Here is a 20,501-nt window from a genome sequence, read left to right as displayed (position 1 = left end):
ACCCTTGGAGGGGCGGCAGAGGCGGCCGGAGAGGGTGGTGCGCCGGCAACTGGTGGATTTGGGGCGGTTGGCACGGTTTCGGACCCAGCGCCGGCGCCTCCTTCTTTGCATGGGAAATTGTATGTGGATGCTCTCGCTCCGAGGTCGCCAAGGGCGGCCAAGAAGAGTTTTGAGGAGGTGGGAGCCAACTTCAAGGAGATTTCGATGTGTAACAACGTGCCAGGGGTTTTCTACAACGACGAGGAGGTAAAAGCTTTGTCTGATACATATAAGTTTTCCCTGATAGGCAAGTTCTCTGGCAGGAGACCTCCCCCCCAGATTGTGTACCAAGGTTTCAAGGGGCTGGGATTATCAAGCCCCTACAACATTCGGTTTCTACGTGCTGGGCATATCTTTTTGCACCTTACTTCAAATGAGGACATGGCCAGGATATGGACTAGGGGAGTCTGGCGCATTGGTGGCTCAATACTCAGAATCTTCAAGTGGACGCCGCACTTTTCATATGATGCTGAGTCATCCGTGGTTCCAGTTTGGGTACAGTTTCCTGATCTTCCAGTTCATATGTTCAATAAAAATTGTGTGTTCTCGATGGCTCGGATTGTAGGGTGCCCTATCAAGATAGATGAAGCCACAGCAGATGGCTCTAGACTCTTTATGGCCAGAGCATGTGTGGAGATTGATCTCTTGAAGCCCAGGGTGGAGCAGTTTTTGATCGGAATTGGAGATGAGCACAGGCTGCAGAGAGTTGTGTATGAGAGGACACCAGAGTACTGCCAGTACTGTAGACACCTTGGACATGCAGAGGCGGATTGCTATGTGGCAGGGAACAAGCCACGGCCTGAGTGGCATAGAGACAGAGTGGATCCGATTCCCCCAGGTGAAGACTTGAGAGAGAGACTAAACCAGAGGGAGCGAGACAGAAAAGGTAAGGCAGTGTTGGTGGAGGACTCAGAGGCACAGGATTTTCAGAGGGTTGGTGGCAGGAGGGATGGACTGACTTGGGTCCGGAAGCAGCCACCTCTCAGGATGGGCCAGAAATCTGCACAGGAGTTACATACTCAGGTCAACCCTTTTGAGGTGCTGAAGGATATAGGAGAGGAGCAGGATGCAGGGGATGACGTGATGGAGGTGGCTGGTGGCAAGGGGGCGCTGGGAGACACTCCACAGGTGGGAACAGAGACAGATGAGGGTGTGGGGGAAGAAGAGGACAGGGTGGTTGAGACCCAGCTGGTAGAGGTGGAAGACAGAATGCCAGTGCAGTTGGGACAGCAGCAGACATTACGGCAGACATCTCAGGGTTTGGGTCAGCAGGACAGTGCCTCAGTGGAGGGAGGAGAGCAACAGGTGGGGGAGCAGTCATCCCAGAGTTTCGGCCAGGGGGAGCAGGCTTCTCAGACAGTACAGAGGTCAGGCATAGGGGCACAGCAGAAGAACACAGATGGAGCACAGGGACAGGGGGGCCTCTCCAGGGGGTTGCAGGATGTCAGCTTGATCAGTGGCGAGGAGCCCAGGGTACTGGAGACATCGGGGGAGCTGCCAGAGGATGATTGTCTCGACAGATATTCCAGCTCCTCAGCGGATCAGGGAGTCTCAGAAGATTTGGGTCAGAAAGAGCCTGCTAGGCTCACACAGGTTATCCCAGAGAGCTCAGAGGATCCAGACTTTCAGAAGACCTTTGAGGAGTATGAGGAGGCAGATACTAGCTCTTCATCACGTGGGGGACACAGCCTAGCATCCGTGGTCAGTCCACCCAGAGGAAGGAAAGCGGGGATGCCTAAGGTGTTCAAGGCGCAGTGGCCGAAGGTGGGTTTGGAGCCACGAATGACTAGGAGCCAGACTTCAAAGCAGGCTCGCACCCCCTCCCATTAGTCATGTCTGGCATCATATGGAATGTGAGGGGGTTTGGGAATTTGGCGACGCAGAGGAGGGCTTTGTTTCTGAGACGACATCATCATCTGAGTTTCTTAGCAGTGTTGGAGCCTATGGTTGATTTGGACTGCAGGTATATGGCTCGGCGCATGGGATTTGAGGAGGTAGTCTCTAATAAATCTGGGAAGGTTTGGTTTTTCTGGGATTCTACTATTGCTTGCAGAGTTTTGTTTGACCATGACCAGTTTCTACACTTGGAGCTTTCTTCGCAGCTGTTCCCTTCTTCTATGATTGTGACAGTGGTCTATGCCAAGTGTACGAGGTTGGAGAGGAGCTTACTATGGGAGAGCTTGGAGGAGCTGAGGCCAGAGGGAGACAGATTGTGGCTAGTGGGAGGAGACTTCAATGTCATATCTAGCATGGAGGAGCACTCAGCAGGAGTTCTAGCCAGGCCAGGGGCCATGGAGGATTTCAATACTTTTATCATGCTTGCTGGACTGGTGGATGCAGGTTTTGTTGGGGACAGGTACACATGGACGAATAACAGGGTGTGGAAGAGGCTGGATAGGGTCCTTTTGTCTCCCTCCTGGGGAAGTCTGGATTTCACAGTCAGAGTGGAGCATTTGAGCAGGGCAGCTTCAGATCACTGCCCCCTACTTGTGGAGTTCCCAGGCTTCCAGAAGCCGAGGGCCTCCTTCAGATTTCAGAGGATGTGGGTGCGGCACAGGGACTTTATGCAGACAGTGAGGCTGAATTGGTGTCTACCTAGTGTGGCACAGGGACTGCAGATGCTACAGATGAAGCTGAGGAGGCTGAAGGAACATCTGAAGTGGTGGAACATGGAGGTGTTTGGTAACATACATGACAGGGTTTTGCAGGCTGAGGAGAGTATGGCTGCAGCTGAGCAGGCATATGACAGGGACCCCACAGAGCAGAGCAGAATTTACAGGTCAGAGTGTCAGGCTCATCTATTCAGAGTGCTAGACATGGAGGAGGACTTCTGGAAGCAGAGAGCTGCTATCAGATGGATGGGAGAGGGGGAGAGGAATACAAAGTTCTTTCATTCCACAGTGCAGAAGAAGAGGGCAGCTAGCAGACTTTTCAGAGTTTGGGAGGAGGGGCAGTGCCTGGACCAGCCTGAGAGGATCAGAGAGTCAGGAGTCAGATATTTTCAAGAGCTGCTGACAGGGGAGATAGTGGATAGTACGGTGGTGGACACTGAGTTGATACCCTCCTTGGTTAGTACAGAGGATAATTTGATGCTTGAGGGGCTCCCATCAGCAGAGGAGGTGAAGCAGGTGGTCTGGGGCATGTGTCAGGACAGTGCAGCGGGTCCAGATGGCTTTTCAGTGGCCTTCTACAGAGCTTGCTGGGAGATTGTGGGGGAGGATGTCCTTCAGGCAGTACTGGATTTCTTTCGAGGGGCAGAGCTTCCACGGGGTATGGCGGCTACGACGATAGTGTTGATCCCCAAGGTGGACTGTGTGCGCAAGTATTACAAAAGTTATTACAATAACAATATATAGATTATAATTTTTTGAAATATCCAATAAATTTTATTTTTTAGGAAATATAAAAATATAATAACATAGAATTTATTATTATTATTTAAGTGATAGAAATTAAAATTATATTAACTTTTAAATTGTTCAAACAATTAATACATGATATTCTTCCTAATAAACTTAGTTAGGTCAATGTTTTAAATTATTTTTAAAATTTTATTTTATTAAAACTATAAAAATATAAATAGATAATAGATTCAAAAAGATTTTATTTTGCATAATTGTCAGTGTAAGCCAAAGCATATAGCAAACTCTTCTTTCATGATGATAAGAATTTAATAGAGAATAACTGAGAAAGTGATTCAAAGTTAAAGAAAATCAAGACATGAGTAACAGGGTGAGTCTCAAATTTACTAAAGACATGTTATATATATATGCTTTATCAATAACTTTGAATTTGTGTTTCGCGAATTGGATGGGTAAGTAGTGTAGGGATAGCCAGGTTAATTTGTTTTTTTTTTTTTAAAAATCATTGCATATGTTGATTTTTGGACCAAAAGTAAATTGATATATGATAATCTCAAATCCATGAATAATATTAATCTGTGATTAGATTTTTAAAGTAGGGATAGTTTAATTTGCAAATCAGCTTGGAGCCATATTTCAATGATCAAATTTTATAAAAGGTAGATAGCTTTAAATCAATGGGTGTTAATTTAAAATTTGTAAATCAATTTGTATTTTAATAACTACCAAACTAGACGTACTTTAGTGATAAATTAACCACAAAATGGCTTTTTATTATTATAGAAAGTAAATTCTTTTGCGTCTTTTAATAGAAAGAATTACCAAAAGCTTGTTTTACTAAGATGTCTAATAATCAAATTATAAAATTTAAAATAAATTAATTAAATTATACTCATTTTTTTGACCTTTTGACATTTAAATAAAGAAATAAATTTGACGTCATTCAGCATAAATTCTTAAGGTTTGGGCGTCTCTTCTTTGTTGTATCTCTCCCCAAAGCCATCGTCGAACCTTCCCCAAATCCCGAAACCCTAAAACCGCAACGATCTTCGAAGGATTTTCTATTCTTTTATTGACTTCTTGTTTGTGCTTGATCCTTGGCAATCTATGGCTTCCGCTGCTTGCAATATTGGGAGCTCTTTGAGGTTTCCGGCCAGTGAACCTGGTCGGCATCTTGTTTGCGGTGGTTCGACTTCTTCGCTCTGCTTCCGGAGTTATAGGGCTTGGGGTTCGATATTTGCCTCCACCGGCTGTGCTCAGGGATCGCCTACATCGTTGCCTCGGTGGAACTTCGTCGTTAGGGCTTCGGTTGCCGATGAATCTGATGATATTTCCGGTACGCGCGGTGGCAACAGAAGCTCGAATTGTTTCGGTGAGAAATTGCAATTTTTTCCCTTTTGTTTCGGTGAGAAATTGCAATTTTTTTCCCTTTTGATTGATTGCTTGTGGTTTTTCTGACGATATGTTTTTTAGAGCAAACTTTTGATGCTATAGGAAGCCGTGGAATATATGAAACGAGGTTAATTTGTTACATTGACCATGCATTTGAGTTGTAAGGAAAAATTTTTGCATAGTGAACTGGTCCTAATATCAAAATTTTCCTCGACTACTTTGTACCAGTCAAACTCGCTTCTCTGGAATATCTTATAAGACTTTGGTTTTGATCTCATTATCTTGAAGTTACTTAACGCCAACACATTATAGTTTTGCTTAGATGATCAATCTAGTCCAACAATTTAAAAATCACATTTATAACCAGATTTAGTGCTTCCGACCATGTAGTTCTAGTGCCTACGACAAGTATGCCCATTTGAAGCCATTTATACCACAAATTTTGTAGACGTAATTCTTGCAGTTATTACTAAGTAATCTAGGAATTTTCAGTGAAGAGCTATCTCTGTCTGGGACTAAAATGAGCAAATCATTAAGGAAGATATAGCAAAGAGCCACCTCCACTTTCTATCATTTTAGTGAGAGATGTAGAATTGCCCCCCAAAGCTTGGTGTGGTGGAAAGAGGCCGGGTGCATTTCCAAACAACCAGTGTTCAATTTCCACGCAAGGCACATCTACGACGATCAAACTACCAATGATGTTGGGTCACCAAGTTAGGAGCCACCATGCTTCCTGAATTTACTTGATGGGTGGAATGTGGGGTCGAACAGTCTATCCAGGATTTGTCATTTCGCAATAATTGGATGGCCGATTACAAAAAAAAAAGAGTGAAAGATGTAGAATCTCCTCCGGGCTTATGGTGTAATGGAAAGAGATAAGATGAGCTCCCTAGACAACAAGGGTTCAACTCTCACTTAGGACATATTACACCTGGGGAGTTTGAAAAACATGTGACACTGGGCCATCTGATCCATTTGTGTTTCCCAATTTATTTTGATGGCTGGCGGGAAACTTTCGTGGGGTCAGGCTGTTCGCCTCCAGAATTAGTTGAATCTTAAGAGTTGGATACCTGAATTACCCAAAAAAAAAGTGAAAGATGTAGAATAGTGAATAGTTATACCATATATATACATGCACAAGTCATCACAGTCAATAATGTTCGACTATTTATTTCATAATTATCAATATTTTCCTTTTTTTCTAGTTAACATAAGTCAGTTATGCATGTGATTTGACTTGTTGCTGGTTTTTTTTGAATTTATGTTGAAGCATTATCTCATTCATGTTATTTTATTCATACTGATAGTATTTATCTGCTTTATATTTCAGAAGATTGAATTTTAATTTTATATTTCTTGGTTAGAGGATAGAGTGGTTGTTCTTGTCATTGGTGGCGGTGGAAGGGAACATGCACTTTGCTATGCCTTGCAGCGATCTCCATCCTGTGATGTAGTTTTCTGTGCCCCAGGTAATGCTGGAATTTCTCAGTCTGGGAATGCCACTTGCATACCAGACCTAAACATTCTTGATAGCAAAGCAGTGATCTCCTTTTGCCAAATGTGGGGTGTTGGATTGGTGGTTGTTGGTCCCGAAATTCCTCTAGTGGCTGGTCTTGCTGATGATCTTGTCAAGGCTGGGATCCCTACTTTTGGCCCATCAGCAAAAGCTGCAGCACTAGAAGGATCAAAAGATTTCATGAAGAAGTTATGTGATAAATATGGCATCCCTACGGCAAAGGTTTGTTAACCATTTTTTCTCACATGGTTATGAAAATCCTAATTTGTTTACTTTAAAATTTCTCATTTGATGTTCCGGATGTCCTTTTTTTTTTAATTATCTAAATACATCTCTATATTACATGTGCTAAATTTGCATTGAGGTTGGTCAGAATTATTACGTCTATAGAGCTGATTTTAAGTTTTTAAACTGTTATGTCTGTGTCTCTAATTTCGTCCTAAAAGAAGATCATGCAATTTTTTTCTGTTGAAATAAAAGCAAGGAATTTCTCATCTTTGGTGAGAATTAGTTTCTCTGCCAATTTAGATCATTCTATCTGCTGATTTTTTTAATTAACATGTTTGCTCATCCATACAGTATCAAACTTTTATCAATCCTTCCTTTGCAAAACAATATGTAAAGGAGCAAGGTGCACCTATTGTTGTGAAGGCAGATGGGTTGGCTGCTGGGAAGGGAGTGATTGTGGCCATGAGTTTAGAGGCGGCATATGAAGCCATCGATTCTATGCTTGTTGATGGCGCATTTGGTTCTGCTGGTTCACAAGTTATCATAGAAGAATTTCTTGAAGGAGAGGAAGCTTCTTTCTTTGCTCTTGTAGATGGTGAGACTGCTATACCTCTTGAATCTGCCCAGGATCACAAAAGGGTTGGAGATGGTGATACTGGACCAAATACAGGTGGAATGGGTGCATACTCCCCTGCACCAATTCTCACAAAAGAGCTCGAGTCTGTTGTTATGGATTCAATAATCCTTCCAACAGTGAAGGGAATGGAAGCCGAGGGTCACAAATTTATTGGGGTACTTTATGCTGGACTCATGATCGAGAAAAAAACAGGAATGCCTAAACTCATCGAGTACAATGTACGGTTTGGGGATCCAGAATGTCAGGTTAGTATTGTTGTATTTGAAGCAAAATATTTAGGAAAACATTTTTGTCATATAAACTTCAATTCATCTCTACCCATCCATATTATATTAGAATGAGATCATTGGTAAGATGTTGAACTTTATTTATTTTTTAAAGACTTGAGATGGCAGAAACCATGTTCTAGCAACTAAACATAACTAATAGTTGATCACATGCATTTTATAAGGTTCAATTCCTATGATATTTCGTTGGCTATATTGTTTCATGAGCTAACAAGTTGGCCACACGTGACTTCAATTTTTTTTTCCTTTTTTTTTATAAACAGGTTCTAATGATGCGTTTGGAGTCTGATCTGGCACAAGTTTTGCTTGCAGCTTGCGGAGGAGAATTGGGCAGTGTTTCATTAAAGTGGTCACCTGGATCAGCAATGGTGGTGGTAATGGCTAGCAAAGGTTATCCTGGATCCTACAAGAAGGGAACCAAGATAAGAAACCTTGAAGAGGCAGAAATGCTTTCACCTGCAGTTAAGATCTTTCATGCAGGCACAGATGTAGACCCAGATGGCAATTTCATTGCTGTTGGTGGTCGTGTCCTTGGCGTTACCGCCAGGGGCAAAGATATAGAAGAAGCTAGAGAAAGAGTTTACGATGCTGTGGAAGCAGTGGATTGGCCTGAAGGATTCTTCCGCCATGACATTGGCTGGAGAGCACTTAACGTCAAGCAATTAACCAACAATCTGTGATAGGCTTTTCCTATACATTGAGAGATCAAACCTGTTTTTTGGCCTCAGAGTATTAAAAATTCCAACTGCAGCTTCTTTAGATAGAAGGATTTTTAAATAAGTTATATTCTGACTTCTCTTTTTTTTTGGAAGCTTCGATGGATCATCTCTAATGTTGAATATCCCTGTATATTTTATATTATGAGATGTAAAATTAAAATTTTCTCTTGGATTTTTATAGCCATTTTTACTCTATCCATTTTCACCGTCCATTGAAAACAAAATTTGAAAGTTATAATTTGATGTGCAAGTTAAGAGGTTATAAATGAATCAAATGTTGATGAATAAGTGTGAATACATTTAGTGTTCGGTGTGAGAGTTTATTTATGTATATTTAATAACTCATTAAATTAAACGAAGTTTGAACATATGAATTTAATTTATTAATGTTTGTCTACAATGTTTATAAATAACGTTTATCAATAAATTTTTTATTAATATGTTAAATAAATAAATAATTTAAAATAAATAAGTTTATTATTATGCTTAATAATTAAATAATCAAGTTTAAAATATAAAAGTTCAAACAAATTTGAATTAAGAGTTGGACAATAATTTTCAGTCAAGTTCAACCAAGTTCAAAACAAACTTCGCTAGAGTTTGGTTCGAATTTTTCAATGACATATTAAGATATTATTTTCAGAGATAAAATGGAGTCTGCCTTGAAAACAAACTTCGCTAGAGTTTGGTTCGAATTTTTCAATGACATATTAAGATATTCTTTTCAGAGATAAAATGGAGTCTGCTGCCACAAGGCTAGAGACAGTTGCAGAGTGCATTCCCAGCATTCTTTCTGAGCATGTTACATGTCAAGCACCCACCCTCCAAAAGAATCAGGAAAGCTCAATCAATTCTGTCTGAGAAAGCAAAAATCCCCATACGGCAGAAATAACACAAGGGAGTCGGCTAAACACCAATTCACACAATTGTGATTCTCTAAGTTTCCACATTTGTGGGGATGACCATGAATTTTGCATCTGTTTTTAGGGGTAGTAATTTTCCCCATAGGTTCGGGGTCCTGTAGGAAAAACCAGAAACGGGGATGGATTTAGGGAGTTAATTCGGGTATGGATTCGGGTTCGAAGATTTTTAAAATTCCTGAAATTAAATTGGGACGGGTATGGATATGCTATCCTCATCCCCGAACCCGCCCCGGTTTTAATAATAATAATAATAATAATAATAATAATAATAATAATAATATAAATGAGATAAAAATGAAATCCTTAATTCCTAAACCTTACGCATTCGCCCATTCGACACCGTCCCTTCATCGCGTCAATCTCCGTCGATGCAGTTCCCTTCATCGTGTCGATCTCCGTCGACGCCGCTCCCTTCGACGTGGCAACGCCTCCGACCTCTCTAGTCTCCCGTCATCGTTGATCGCTCCCTTCCTCCCGCCCAAGTTTGATCTTTGCTCTAGTCTCCCGTCGACGTCGTCAGCCTACACATCCTCCGATCCTTGTATGTCATCAACACTTGCTCTTGTTGTCAGTGAGGTGAGTCAGATTTCAAGTTTTTGTCATCAACACTTGCTAGCCAAAGTCGTTAGAATCATTGTTCTCACCTCGATGCACATGCTCTTTTAGATGGAAAGGAGAATCCAGCAAGATTTTCCTTCTTTCCATCTTGATCAAGGGTGAAACCAGACCTCATTGCTGAATGTTTCAACAAATTAAGCAGTTAATGGCTTTGCTCTAACATCACTATTGCTAATCAAATCATCAATCCATGTTGCTTTGGCATTAAAACATGATGTTGATGGTTATGCTAAACTTTATTTATTCAAAATTTTAGTAGCTCAACCACTTTCACAGCTAGGAACACAAACAAGCCTGGCAAAGGTAGTGATATCTTTTTTTTCTCTTTTACTTATTTGATAAAAGAAGACAATTAATTAAGGATATATACTCTCTGATAGATTAAGATTGTGCTGCTTTTATAATGTTTAAGGATATCAATCAATTAAGAAGACTTTTCTTTAAAAGTATATTCCTAAAAAAAAATCATCTATAACATTACCTTGTTTTGTTAATGTGGGGATTATGTGGATGAGTAGAATACGATTTTTTGATATTATAATATATCCTTTCAGATGGAAATTAATGATAACGAGGTTGAGGGTGCTATGCAAACTACTCCAACTGTGGGAAGTGAAGTTCATGCAGCGATTGAATTGCATTCGCAAAATGAGAGTGTTCCAATCGAGGCAAATGAAGCAACTCTAAATAACACTTTAGATGTTAAAATTTTGGGTACAAATGGTGAAAAGAAAAGAAAATTTAGATCTATTGCATGGGATCATTTCGTGAAAAAATTAATTGAAGGAAAATGGAAAGCGGTCTGCAATGATTGTAAGAAGACCTTAGGTGGTGATACTAAGAATGGTACCAAGCATTTACTTGACCACATGAAAACATACTTGCACAAAAAATAGAAGACCATACAACAATCTCTATTGCAGCCAACAAAATCCAATGATGGGATAACGCAACTTGGGACATACCATTTCAACCAAGATCAAGCAAGGGAAGAGCTTGCAAATATGATTATATTGCAGGAGTATCCGTTATCTATGGTTGATCATGTCGGCTTTATAAGGTACTCTCATGCATTGCAACCAATATTTAAAGTTGTTTTCCGAAACACAATCAAGACTGACATCATGAAGATATTCAAGTATGAAAGAAATAAAACAATAAAATTATTAGACTCAAATGCTAGTTGGATTGCGTTGACAACTGATATGTGGACGACAAGTAATCAAAAAAGAGGATTCATGGCCATCACTTCACACTTCATCAATGTTTCATGGAAAGTCGGCTTGTCAGGTAATTTTTTTTCTCTTTAAACTTTATACTTGCATTTACCATTAATAGTATTACTATTATCATTACAATGTATTATATTTCTTTTTTTTACTAGGTTTATATATGTGCCGTGTCCACATACTGCTGAGGTCCTCGCAAATGCACTTGTTGATTGCCTCTTGGATTGGAACTTGGATCGTAAGTTATCTACTTTAACCATTGATAATTGGACAACTAATGGTGCTATGATTGAGCTTATTCTGGACAAGCTTCCTCCGAGTTCACTTATCTTAGAAGGAAAATTATTTTACATGTGGTGTTGTGCCCATATTTTGAATTTGGTTGCACGGGATGGACTAGAATTAATCAGTGATAGCATTGAAACAATTCGTTATAGTGTTGTATTTTGGACAGCAACACCAAAAAGAGATGAAAAATTTATTGAAACAGCTCGACAATTGGAGGTTCCAAGCACAAAGAAACTAGAACTTGATTGCAAAACATGATGGAACTGTACATATTTAATGCTTAACACTGCATTGGAATATGAAGCTGTGTTTACTCGTTTGAAACAACGTGAGACTTTATATAAAAGAGTTCCCACACAAGAAGATTGGTTAAAAGTGAGAGATATTTCTTCTAAATTGGAGATGTATTTTGATGCCACAGAGTTGTTTTCGGGGGACCAAGTATCCCAATATAAATATTTTCTTCTCAACTATTTGTGATATTAAGTTAGCAATTGGTGATTGACTTCTCTTGGGTGATAATTTGGTGAAAACAATGGCAACAAATATGAAAGTAAAATTTGAAAAGTATTGGGACGTAATGAATTGTTTATTGGCAATTGGGAGTATTTTAGATCCGAGGTACAAGATGAAGACATTTCAATTCTATTATCCTCTTGTTTTTGGTGATATGTCTTCATATGAGATTGAAAAACTAAATAAAAAGTTGTGTGACATGGTTGAAGAGTATGAGAAGAAATCCAAACAATCGTAGAAAATGAAAAATTCATAATCTTCTTCTTTAAGGCCTCCACTTCCTAAGCATGGTTGTTATGCTGATAAGTTTGAGATGTTCATGGATTCTAATACTAGTACTGAACATAAGTCAAACTTGGATTATTATTTAGAAGAGTCTCTTTTGCCAAGAACAAGTGAGTTTGATATCTTATGTTGGTGGAAGACAAATGAGATCAAATATCTCATTTTGCATGATATTGCTAAGGATGTGTTGGCCATTCCCGTGACCACCGTTGCTTCCGAATCAACTTTCAATACTAGTGGAAGAGTTTTAAATGCTCACCGTAGTAAACTTCAGTCTAAAACTATTGAGGCTTTGATGTGTGCTCAAGATTGGCTATGGAGTGAAATTCAAGGTATTAAATAGTTTTCAAATGAAATTATTTTTATTTCTTTATTATTTTTTATTAAAATATTTGTTATTTATTTTGTCTTATTAGATTCTACAATTTCAAATGATCAAAAGTTTGACAATGATGCTGATATTGTGGTAAGTTTTTTTTATTATTGTATTAAAGTGTTTTAAATTTAATTAATATTTTTTTCTATATGTCTTATTATTTTGTAGGAGTCGGAGTCATGCTCACGCACAGTCACATACAACAACCCCATAGAATGTTAGAATTTAATATGATGGTCACACTCTATATGTTTTTTTTTTCTATTTGCTTCTGTGATAATTTTGTATGACCGCAATTATAGTTTTTGTTATTTGCTTCTGTTGGACAATGTGATAAATTTAATCCTTTGATTATACTTGTTCACAATAGATTCAAAAGGTTGTTAATTTTCTCACTGATTTGTATAGTAACTGTTCCATATATGTGTAGGTCCCTTTGGAGGCCGGCAATAGTGGAGGGGTGAATTGCCCTATAAAATAAAACCAAAAACCCTTCTCGGATATTCAACTAACTTAAAAGAACTTGTAATTAAAACGGCAGAGACTAATTAAGACAGAAAGTAGACACAGAGGAATTACTTGGTTTGCAATCAGAGGATTGCTAATTCAAGGCAAAGAAGGCGCACTAATTGATTCTCCTCTGGGCGGAGTAGCCTCTTACAGCGTTGAAAGCACAGAAAGAAATAACACAAATGAAAGCACTGGATTACAAGTAGTTGTTCTTAATTCATTAATAATTGCTTCTGGACCAAGGCTATATTTATAGCCTTGGTCGGGGCGCCTGGAAAGGTTCCGGGCGCCCTGGGGGGGATAAATTTTATCCCCCAACGGTCGGATTGAGTCAAAACTCGATCCTGTTGAAAAGTCGATTCCAGGCGCCCGGAAGGGTTCCGGGCGCCCCGGTCGGTTCCGAGCGCCCGGAATGGTTCCGGGCCCCCGGAGCCCTAAGGTCAACATAAGTTGACTTTTCGACTCCGGTTCAGCTCGTCTCGATCCAGCTCATCTCGGTCCGGGTCTGTTCGCTCCAGCTCCGTTTGCTTGGGTGATCTCGGCCTTCCGGAATAGGGCTCACTCGAACCCATGTTCCGGCCTTCTCCTCGAGCAGCCTTCCTTCCCGGTTTCTCGTCCCTCGAATGCCGCGCACGTTCTTCTCGTCCGCCGGTGTACTTTTCCGCGGCCACCTCGTCCCTCGGACACACCGAGCCCGTCGGCTCTCTCCCCGTGCCGTCCTTCTCGTTAGCCGCGTCTTCCGCTCGACTTCCTGTGTTCCTAAGCTCCTGCACACTTAGACACAAGGGTTAAACAAACGCAGGACCTAACTTAGCTTGTTTGATCACATCAAAACACCTTGGGGTTCCAACAATATAATCTTTTACGTAACAGATATTTGATATGTAGAATTGATCCCCTTTTTTTCAGTTTCAGGAATATATTCTGATAACAACTTAGAGATTGTTCCCTATTACTTATATAATTCCTGCAAACCAAACATATCTGATCATTGAAGAAATAGATATCTCATGTTTAGTTATATAAGACACCTGGAGTTTCATTCTTTCGGCTTCATTCAGGAAATAATTCTAATATGTTAGAACTTAGAACTGCTTTCTAATTGTTTTTGAGATTATTGCCTAGTATTAATGGATCTAACTAACAAATGCAAATTTCTTATTTCTACTATATTTAGTTCTCTAATACTGATTAATTGTTCTATTCTTTATCAAATCGGCTATTGGTTTTAGCTCCATGGCTGCTCTATCATGGTCACAATTTTGAGTGATCAATATTTGTAATATTGTTTACAGGCCTTTAGAGAATGAGAAGGCGAGGAATGAGTTGGAGAGAGCAATGCAAATGTTTTGGCAGTCTGGCTTGCCTTCGCCTAGGGTGAGACACTGTTTCCATTTTTTTCTTGAATTTTCTTGGTGATCTTCTTGTCACTCTTTTATTGATACATGAATTGATTTTCATTCTGCATTTATAATTTCTTCAATTTGGGCAGTGTATAAATGTGATTGACTTGCATCATTGTCTATGATTCTGCATCTATCATTCTGCATCTATAAAAAATGTGATTGACTTGCATCATTGTAATTTATACATTAGTGACATGACAAAACTACTGAAATAGAGTGTGGATTGACCTTTTTTTTTATTATAAAAGGAGAATTTCAATATTATTTGATGTTAACTGGCTATTCATGTTGGCTTTGTGCTGCATAATGCATATGGATGATAGAGTTGGTTAAACCTATTTATGTAATGAAAAGATCTTACCACTTTAAGTAATAGATTCTCTCTTGTGGGTTTGATAAACAATTTTACATGACTTAGATAGATTTATTTTTATTTATATTGTTGGCGTCACTTTATCAGTTCCTATTTTGTTCAATTATTGTCTGCATTTATTATTTGAAAAACTTTTCTTGGTTTGGATTCATGAATGGTTGGCTTGTTAACATCAATGACAACTTCTAGGATTCACAGTTTAGTATCCTTTTACATTCACAAGTTTTTTATTCTAGAGTCAAATGCTTGAGGCATATGCCCCTCCTTCAACCTTTTCTTTTGGTCTACTATTCTACTTGGCTTCACTTTGCTTACCACTTTTCATTTACAAAAATTCAACTCGAGGAGTCGACTACTTGAGAAGTAATTTTTATTTTCTTTTATGATCTCTCCATGTTATTTTTTTTAATCTACTATGATTTGTGCATTCCCTGTACAATTCCACTGCAATTTTGTGTGTTTGATATCAGCACTTTGCTAGAATAGACTTTACATGTAGCATTTATTTTACAGGTCTAGTGGAAACTAATCCTAAAGAAGCCTTACTGGTTTTGCGAAAGTAGTGCGTATGGAACCTGAGAAAGCTGAATGGTAATCACTTGTCACCTGGGTTTGTTGTATTGATCCCTGAGGCTTGGCAATGATATGTATTTTGCACCTGATGTATTGCATTGTTTGGACCTTCATCGCTTTGTTTATTGATGGTGGATTTTGCTCCTTAAATTCTGGAATATTAATCTTTTTTGTAAACATCAATATACTATTTCATTAGCTTTGTTTGACAGATTAAAGAATTAAACTCATGTTGGTCTGAAAAAGGATGGTATTGTTATATTATTGTAATTGGTGTTTTGAGAATCTATTGTATTGCTATATTATTTAAAATGAGTTGATATATAATTTTTTTTTTCTAAAATCAGGAATGGGGTCGGGGGCCGGGGGCGGGGATGGGATTCCCCAATAAAAAAAAATCAGGGACGGGGGCGAGGATGGGGATTTAATCCCCGCGGGGCTAGGGCGGGGGATTCCCGATTAGGAAAAATCGAGTATGGGGGCGGGGATGTGGACGAGGATAAAATTCGGGGGCGGGGATGGGAATGGCAAACCCGCCCCCACCTCACCCCATTGTCATTCCTAGTGCGGACCTACAGTTGCAAGGATAGAACCACGAGACCCAAAGAACTGATATTTCAAATATCACAAAGGACAAATTAAGAAAATTTCAAAGGAAAACATATCCAAAAGATTTTTAATTAATCTAGTAGGCTGGAACTTATATTAAGTTCCAAAATTTTATCTAAATTAAAATTTAATTAGACTTAATGCTTTCAGAGAGTAGATTAAATGTTTAATTTCCTTAAGAGGCTTTGTCTAGAAAGTGGTTGTTGCTCCAATAACCAAGAAGGCCTAGTGCCTCGCCACAGCTTGGAAGTCAGTTAATGAAATAAAATATTTAATTGACTAATTGATAAATATTTAATTGTAAATAATGCTTTAATAGTTACTTAAACATTTTGCAGTATCCTTAACTTAGAATTTTTTTTCCATCTTAGAAAATTTTTTACCAAAAAGGAGGAGATTGTTGGTACCCCAAGGAAGCTGCAGGTTCAATGCTGATGTGTGTGTCAGGAAGTATGGAATTTGCTCTGATACCATTCTGTAACGCCCCACCTTCTACTCCTAAAATGTAAGGTCGGGGGTTACATTATGCTAACTATTCTAGCGCGGAACACTAAAGTAATTTAAGTCTCATTGCTAATTGCTATGAAATCTGGAATTCCCTGCTTAGAATACACTTCTAAAATTTTGTCTGTGCTAAAGAGGGCAAGCTAAACTTCTTATTTGATCAAAAGCCTGAAAGCAGACGCTTCTGGCTGAAATCAGACATTCCAATCGATCGGCTAATCGATTGGAGTTGTTTGATCGATCCACTGATCGATTCAACGTGCTACTGTGCACGGAAGTTCCGTCTGGATCGATCGACTGATCTATCCAGTCTGGCCAATCGATCCAGAGATCGATTCAAAGGCTCTCTGTTCGCGGAATTTAAATTCCCGATCGATAGGCTGATCGATCCATGGACGATCGATCAGCTGATCGATTTATTAGCTTTCTGTACACGGAAGTCCGCTTCCCGGTCGATCGGCTGATCGATCGAAGACTTCTCAATCGATCAGTTGATCGACTTAGCTGCTCACTGTTCGCGGGGAATCACCTCCCAATCGATCGGCTGATCGATTGAGGGCTTCTCAATCGATCAGTTGATCAATTGGGTTTCTGATTTCACTGAAATCAGCCACGAACTCATACAAATTTGTCAGAACTCAACTAAAACATAAAACGATACCACTAGACAGGTTATCACTTATACTTTACTAACTAATATCAAGATAATAAGTAGTCTAAGCATGGCATAATATCTAGTTTCACAATTTATGATACCTAGCATCCTAAAAGTGCAGAGAAGTAATAACATAAGGAAATACTAAGTTTTTAAGTTTGCTAGTCTCCAAAGATCTTTATTCCAGGTTCCTTCTCACACATATCTTCATCGCATTGCTTCCAGCCTCCGCTATTCCATCTTTCCTTTACCTTTATCTGCAGTATAAGGAAAATGCATCTATAAGCTTGGGAGCTTAGTAAGAAACCATCTACCTCACAAAAACATGTATTTGCAGAAGTCATGCTCTTTAAAAGATGCTATGCTGATATGCAAGCTGAGAATCATACTAGAAATGCTAAAACATGGCATATAAGCATGTAACTCATGGCAATCAAGAACTAACATAAAACTATCTGCGATATCAATAGAAAACTGAACTGAAGCTAAGTTGAATTCACTTATCTGTTTTGTGAAGTTTGAAAACTATTTTCTTAAATAGGTAAAAATACTAAACATGCTGCTGATGGGCCCGACAACTGTACTTGCTGTGCGCGCATCCCTAACTAGGCCCGAGGTAGCAAATCCCAAATCTAGTAGGGTTACTAGGTTATCTAAACCTAGAGACGACTATGGGAGCCCAACCCAAGGACAACTGAAGTCCAGTACAGTGCCACTAATAAAGTAAAATACTGTTTATAACTGATTTATCTTATCTTGTTTTTACTAGGTTATCTGAATCTAGAGCTAGGTTATCTGAACCTAGAGGCGACTATGGGAGCCCATCCATTGGACCGTAGTCCCATATTACTGAAGCAAGGCTATGTACGCTATGTAAACTACATCTAGGGCATTTAACTGAGCTATTAAAATGCCTATTGTAACATTTAACTATACTAGGCATTTTATCGAGCACTTGGTGTGCTCTAATTCTGCATCTAGCTAAACTAAGACCATAAAAGTGCACTAGAACCATAAAAGCGTGCGATTAGCTACTTATACTGCAGGTGAGGGGTTACTTACTTCCTGCGCTAGATTTTCTTACAATCCGATCGCTAGATTTCCGGAGAAGATGATCGTTTCGACGATCTTCCTACGTCTGTGCTTTCTTCTCGCGGAGGGGAGCGTCCTCGTGCCGGAATTATCGTCGGAAGGTGCTCCTACACCCTAGGGACGGAACCCTAGGCTTCTTGGACTTGGGCATCGAGAGGTGAGGAGGAGGAGGTTCGGCGGTGAGGGTTTGAGGGTGAGAGGAAATTGTCGTTAAATAAAATCTCCCACTTAATTTCCCTATTTATATTAAATGATTAATACACCCCAACTAAACCTTAAGTATAATTGTTCTCCTTTCCTTTCAGCACACCCCTGCTGGGGCCCCTTGGTTACTAGAGACATCTATAAGTATTAGAGTCTAATAGGTCTCGGGTTCAATTCCCACTTAGGCTATTTTACGTTTTTATTTAATTTTGCTACTTCTGCTACTCCAAAAATTCCATAAAAATATTCTAAAATTCCAGAAAAATCATAGAATATTTTCAAAATTAATTTGAGAATTTTTGGGCGTTACAAATATGGTCACGCAAGGCTATAGGGGGAACATGAGATCGTTGAGAACGACAAAAGGGGGCCATTGGTGAAGTAGCAGAATCAACAGAGATGTATTCTGTAGGTGTTGGTTGAATGGAAGAGGAATTTGGGATTGTAATAGGTATGACAGAATCTGATTGAGGCTCAATGGATATAATCTCATAGGGAAAAATATCTTCATGAAAAATAACATCATGACTAGTGAAGACTTGATGAGTTTCAATATCATATAATTTGTAAGCTTTCTGACCAATAAGATACCCAAGAAAAACACATTTTGTGGCACGAGGAGCAAACTTATGGGAAACATGAACATTAGTGGCATAAGTTAGACAACCAAAAACTCTAAGATGGGTGTCACGCCCTAGAGGAGTCTCTGTTCAAAGAAATTTCGGCAGCATCTCCCCTGTATGGGTGACAATCCGAAGCATTACTACATACAAAATATACCTTAACCACACTCGGCTGGAATATATACACAACCACGCAGCTTATATCATCAGCGCACTCGGCTGGAACAAAATAAACACACAGCAGCAGAAGACATAAAGCGATACGACCGTAAAACTAACAACGACACTAACAAAAATACCTGTCATCACAGACTTGACCCAAAATTCACATCGATTGAAAAACAAAATACACAAAATCAATATACCATCCCAAACGATAACAAAACCAAAACGAAAACTACCCTCGAGTGTGACGTAGGACCCAGGACTGGCAACCGACATCTCTCCAAGCATCCATTGACTCATCTATCTATTACCTGGCAAAAGAAAACCATTTTGTGGGGTGGTGAGTATTGGAACTCAGCGGGTAAAGAAAGAGATAGTGCATGAATATAACATGTAAGTAGAGAGTGTCAACAGTATATAACCTCATAAAAAGAATAGCAGATACTATAATAGAACCAAAATAAATGCTCATTCCTGAAACCATATCCTAGGCTAGGTATAGTAGGTCAGAACTGGTACTAATCTGCTACAGTATTGCTCATACTACAGAGGTAATAAGCAAGGTATATACAATTTCCAATGACTAAACATCTACAATGAGAATATATCTCAACCTAAGTAAGCATATCAGCATATGTGAACAACAACAACAACAGTAAGCAATAACAACATATATAGACAGCAGCAGCCAAAGCAAATATAATAACAATAGCGTATGCACGAATGGTCACTCCCGCTCACCTCTCTGCACCATGACCCCTGTATGGTCGAGAGGCCGGGTTAGTGACAGACTGTACACCACTCCAGCTACTACTCACACGAGTGGCCGAGGGGACAGTTGCATAGTAGCTAACTAGCTACATCTGCGATGGGGTCCCTGCTGCTCGTACTCCAGCTACCACTACCCATGAGTGGCCGAGTGCGACACGACAGGACAAGCAGCATCAACTCCAGCTACCACTCTCTCGAGTGGCCGAGGATGCGGCATGCATGCAATGACATGATGTGAACAATGCAACAATCATCATATATATATAAGCAGAAATAGGTATGCTACATGAAGCCAGCATGCTCAATATCGTACATAAATAAGCAACAGTCAAAACATACAAACATGATATCTAGTATCTGCTACTGATCATGGACAACAACAAGAGACTATATGGATATAAAAATGAGTAACTCAAAGGTTTTGAGTGGAAGTATCAAGCATAGGAAAAATTACGAGTGGAGTCAAGGTAAAGCCGTTTTTATCCAAAATATCTCATGCACTAAGTTCGAAGAACTAAAGAATCAAAGTAAGAAGTACCCGCCTTATGCGGAGATCGAGCTAACCCTCTTCAATCAATGTCCTACAAATCACGTGATGTAC

The 20,501-nt window shown here is 39.5% G+C and overlaps 2 protein-coding genes across 2 annotated transcripts; both read left to right on the top strand.

Annotated features, from left to right (window-relative positions):
- The first annotated feature begins 1,871 nt into the window (after nt 1–1,871).
- LOC122035995 lies at nt 1,872–3,395 on the top strand. Its single transcript, XM_042595161.1, has one exon. It carries the CDS (start codon nt 1,872–1,874, stop codon nt 3,393–3,395), a length of 1,524 nt encoding a protein of 507 aa, XP_042451095.1.
- A 975-nt stretch (nt 3,396–4,370) lies between these two features.
- On the top strand, nt 4,371–8,349 carry LOC122036001 (phosphoribosylamine--glycine ligase-like). The gene is made up of 4 exons (XM_042595167.1): nt 4,371–4,773; nt 6,158–6,531; nt 6,889–7,419; nt 7,725–8,349. Exons 1-4 carry the CDS (start codon nt 4,509–4,511, stop codon nt 8,139–8,141), a joined length of 1,587 nt encoding a protein of 528 aa, XP_042451101.1. The 5' UTR covers nt 4,371–4,508; the 3' UTR covers nt 8,142–8,349.
- Nucleotides 8,350–20,501: the final 12,152 nt, after the last annotated feature.

The sequence above is a fragment of the Zingiber officinale genome, unplaced genomic scaffold (genome assembly GCF_018446385.1).
Source record: "Zingiber officinale cultivar Zhangliang unplaced genomic scaffold, Zo_v1.1 ctg129, whole genome shotgun sequence".
In the NCBI taxonomy this organism is placed as follows: domain Eukaryota; kingdom Viridiplantae; phylum Streptophyta; class Magnoliopsida; order Zingiberales; family Zingiberaceae; genus Zingiber; species Zingiber officinale.
Note: the sequence above shows the minus strand (reverse complement) of the source record. Positions and strands in the feature narration are given on the sequence as shown.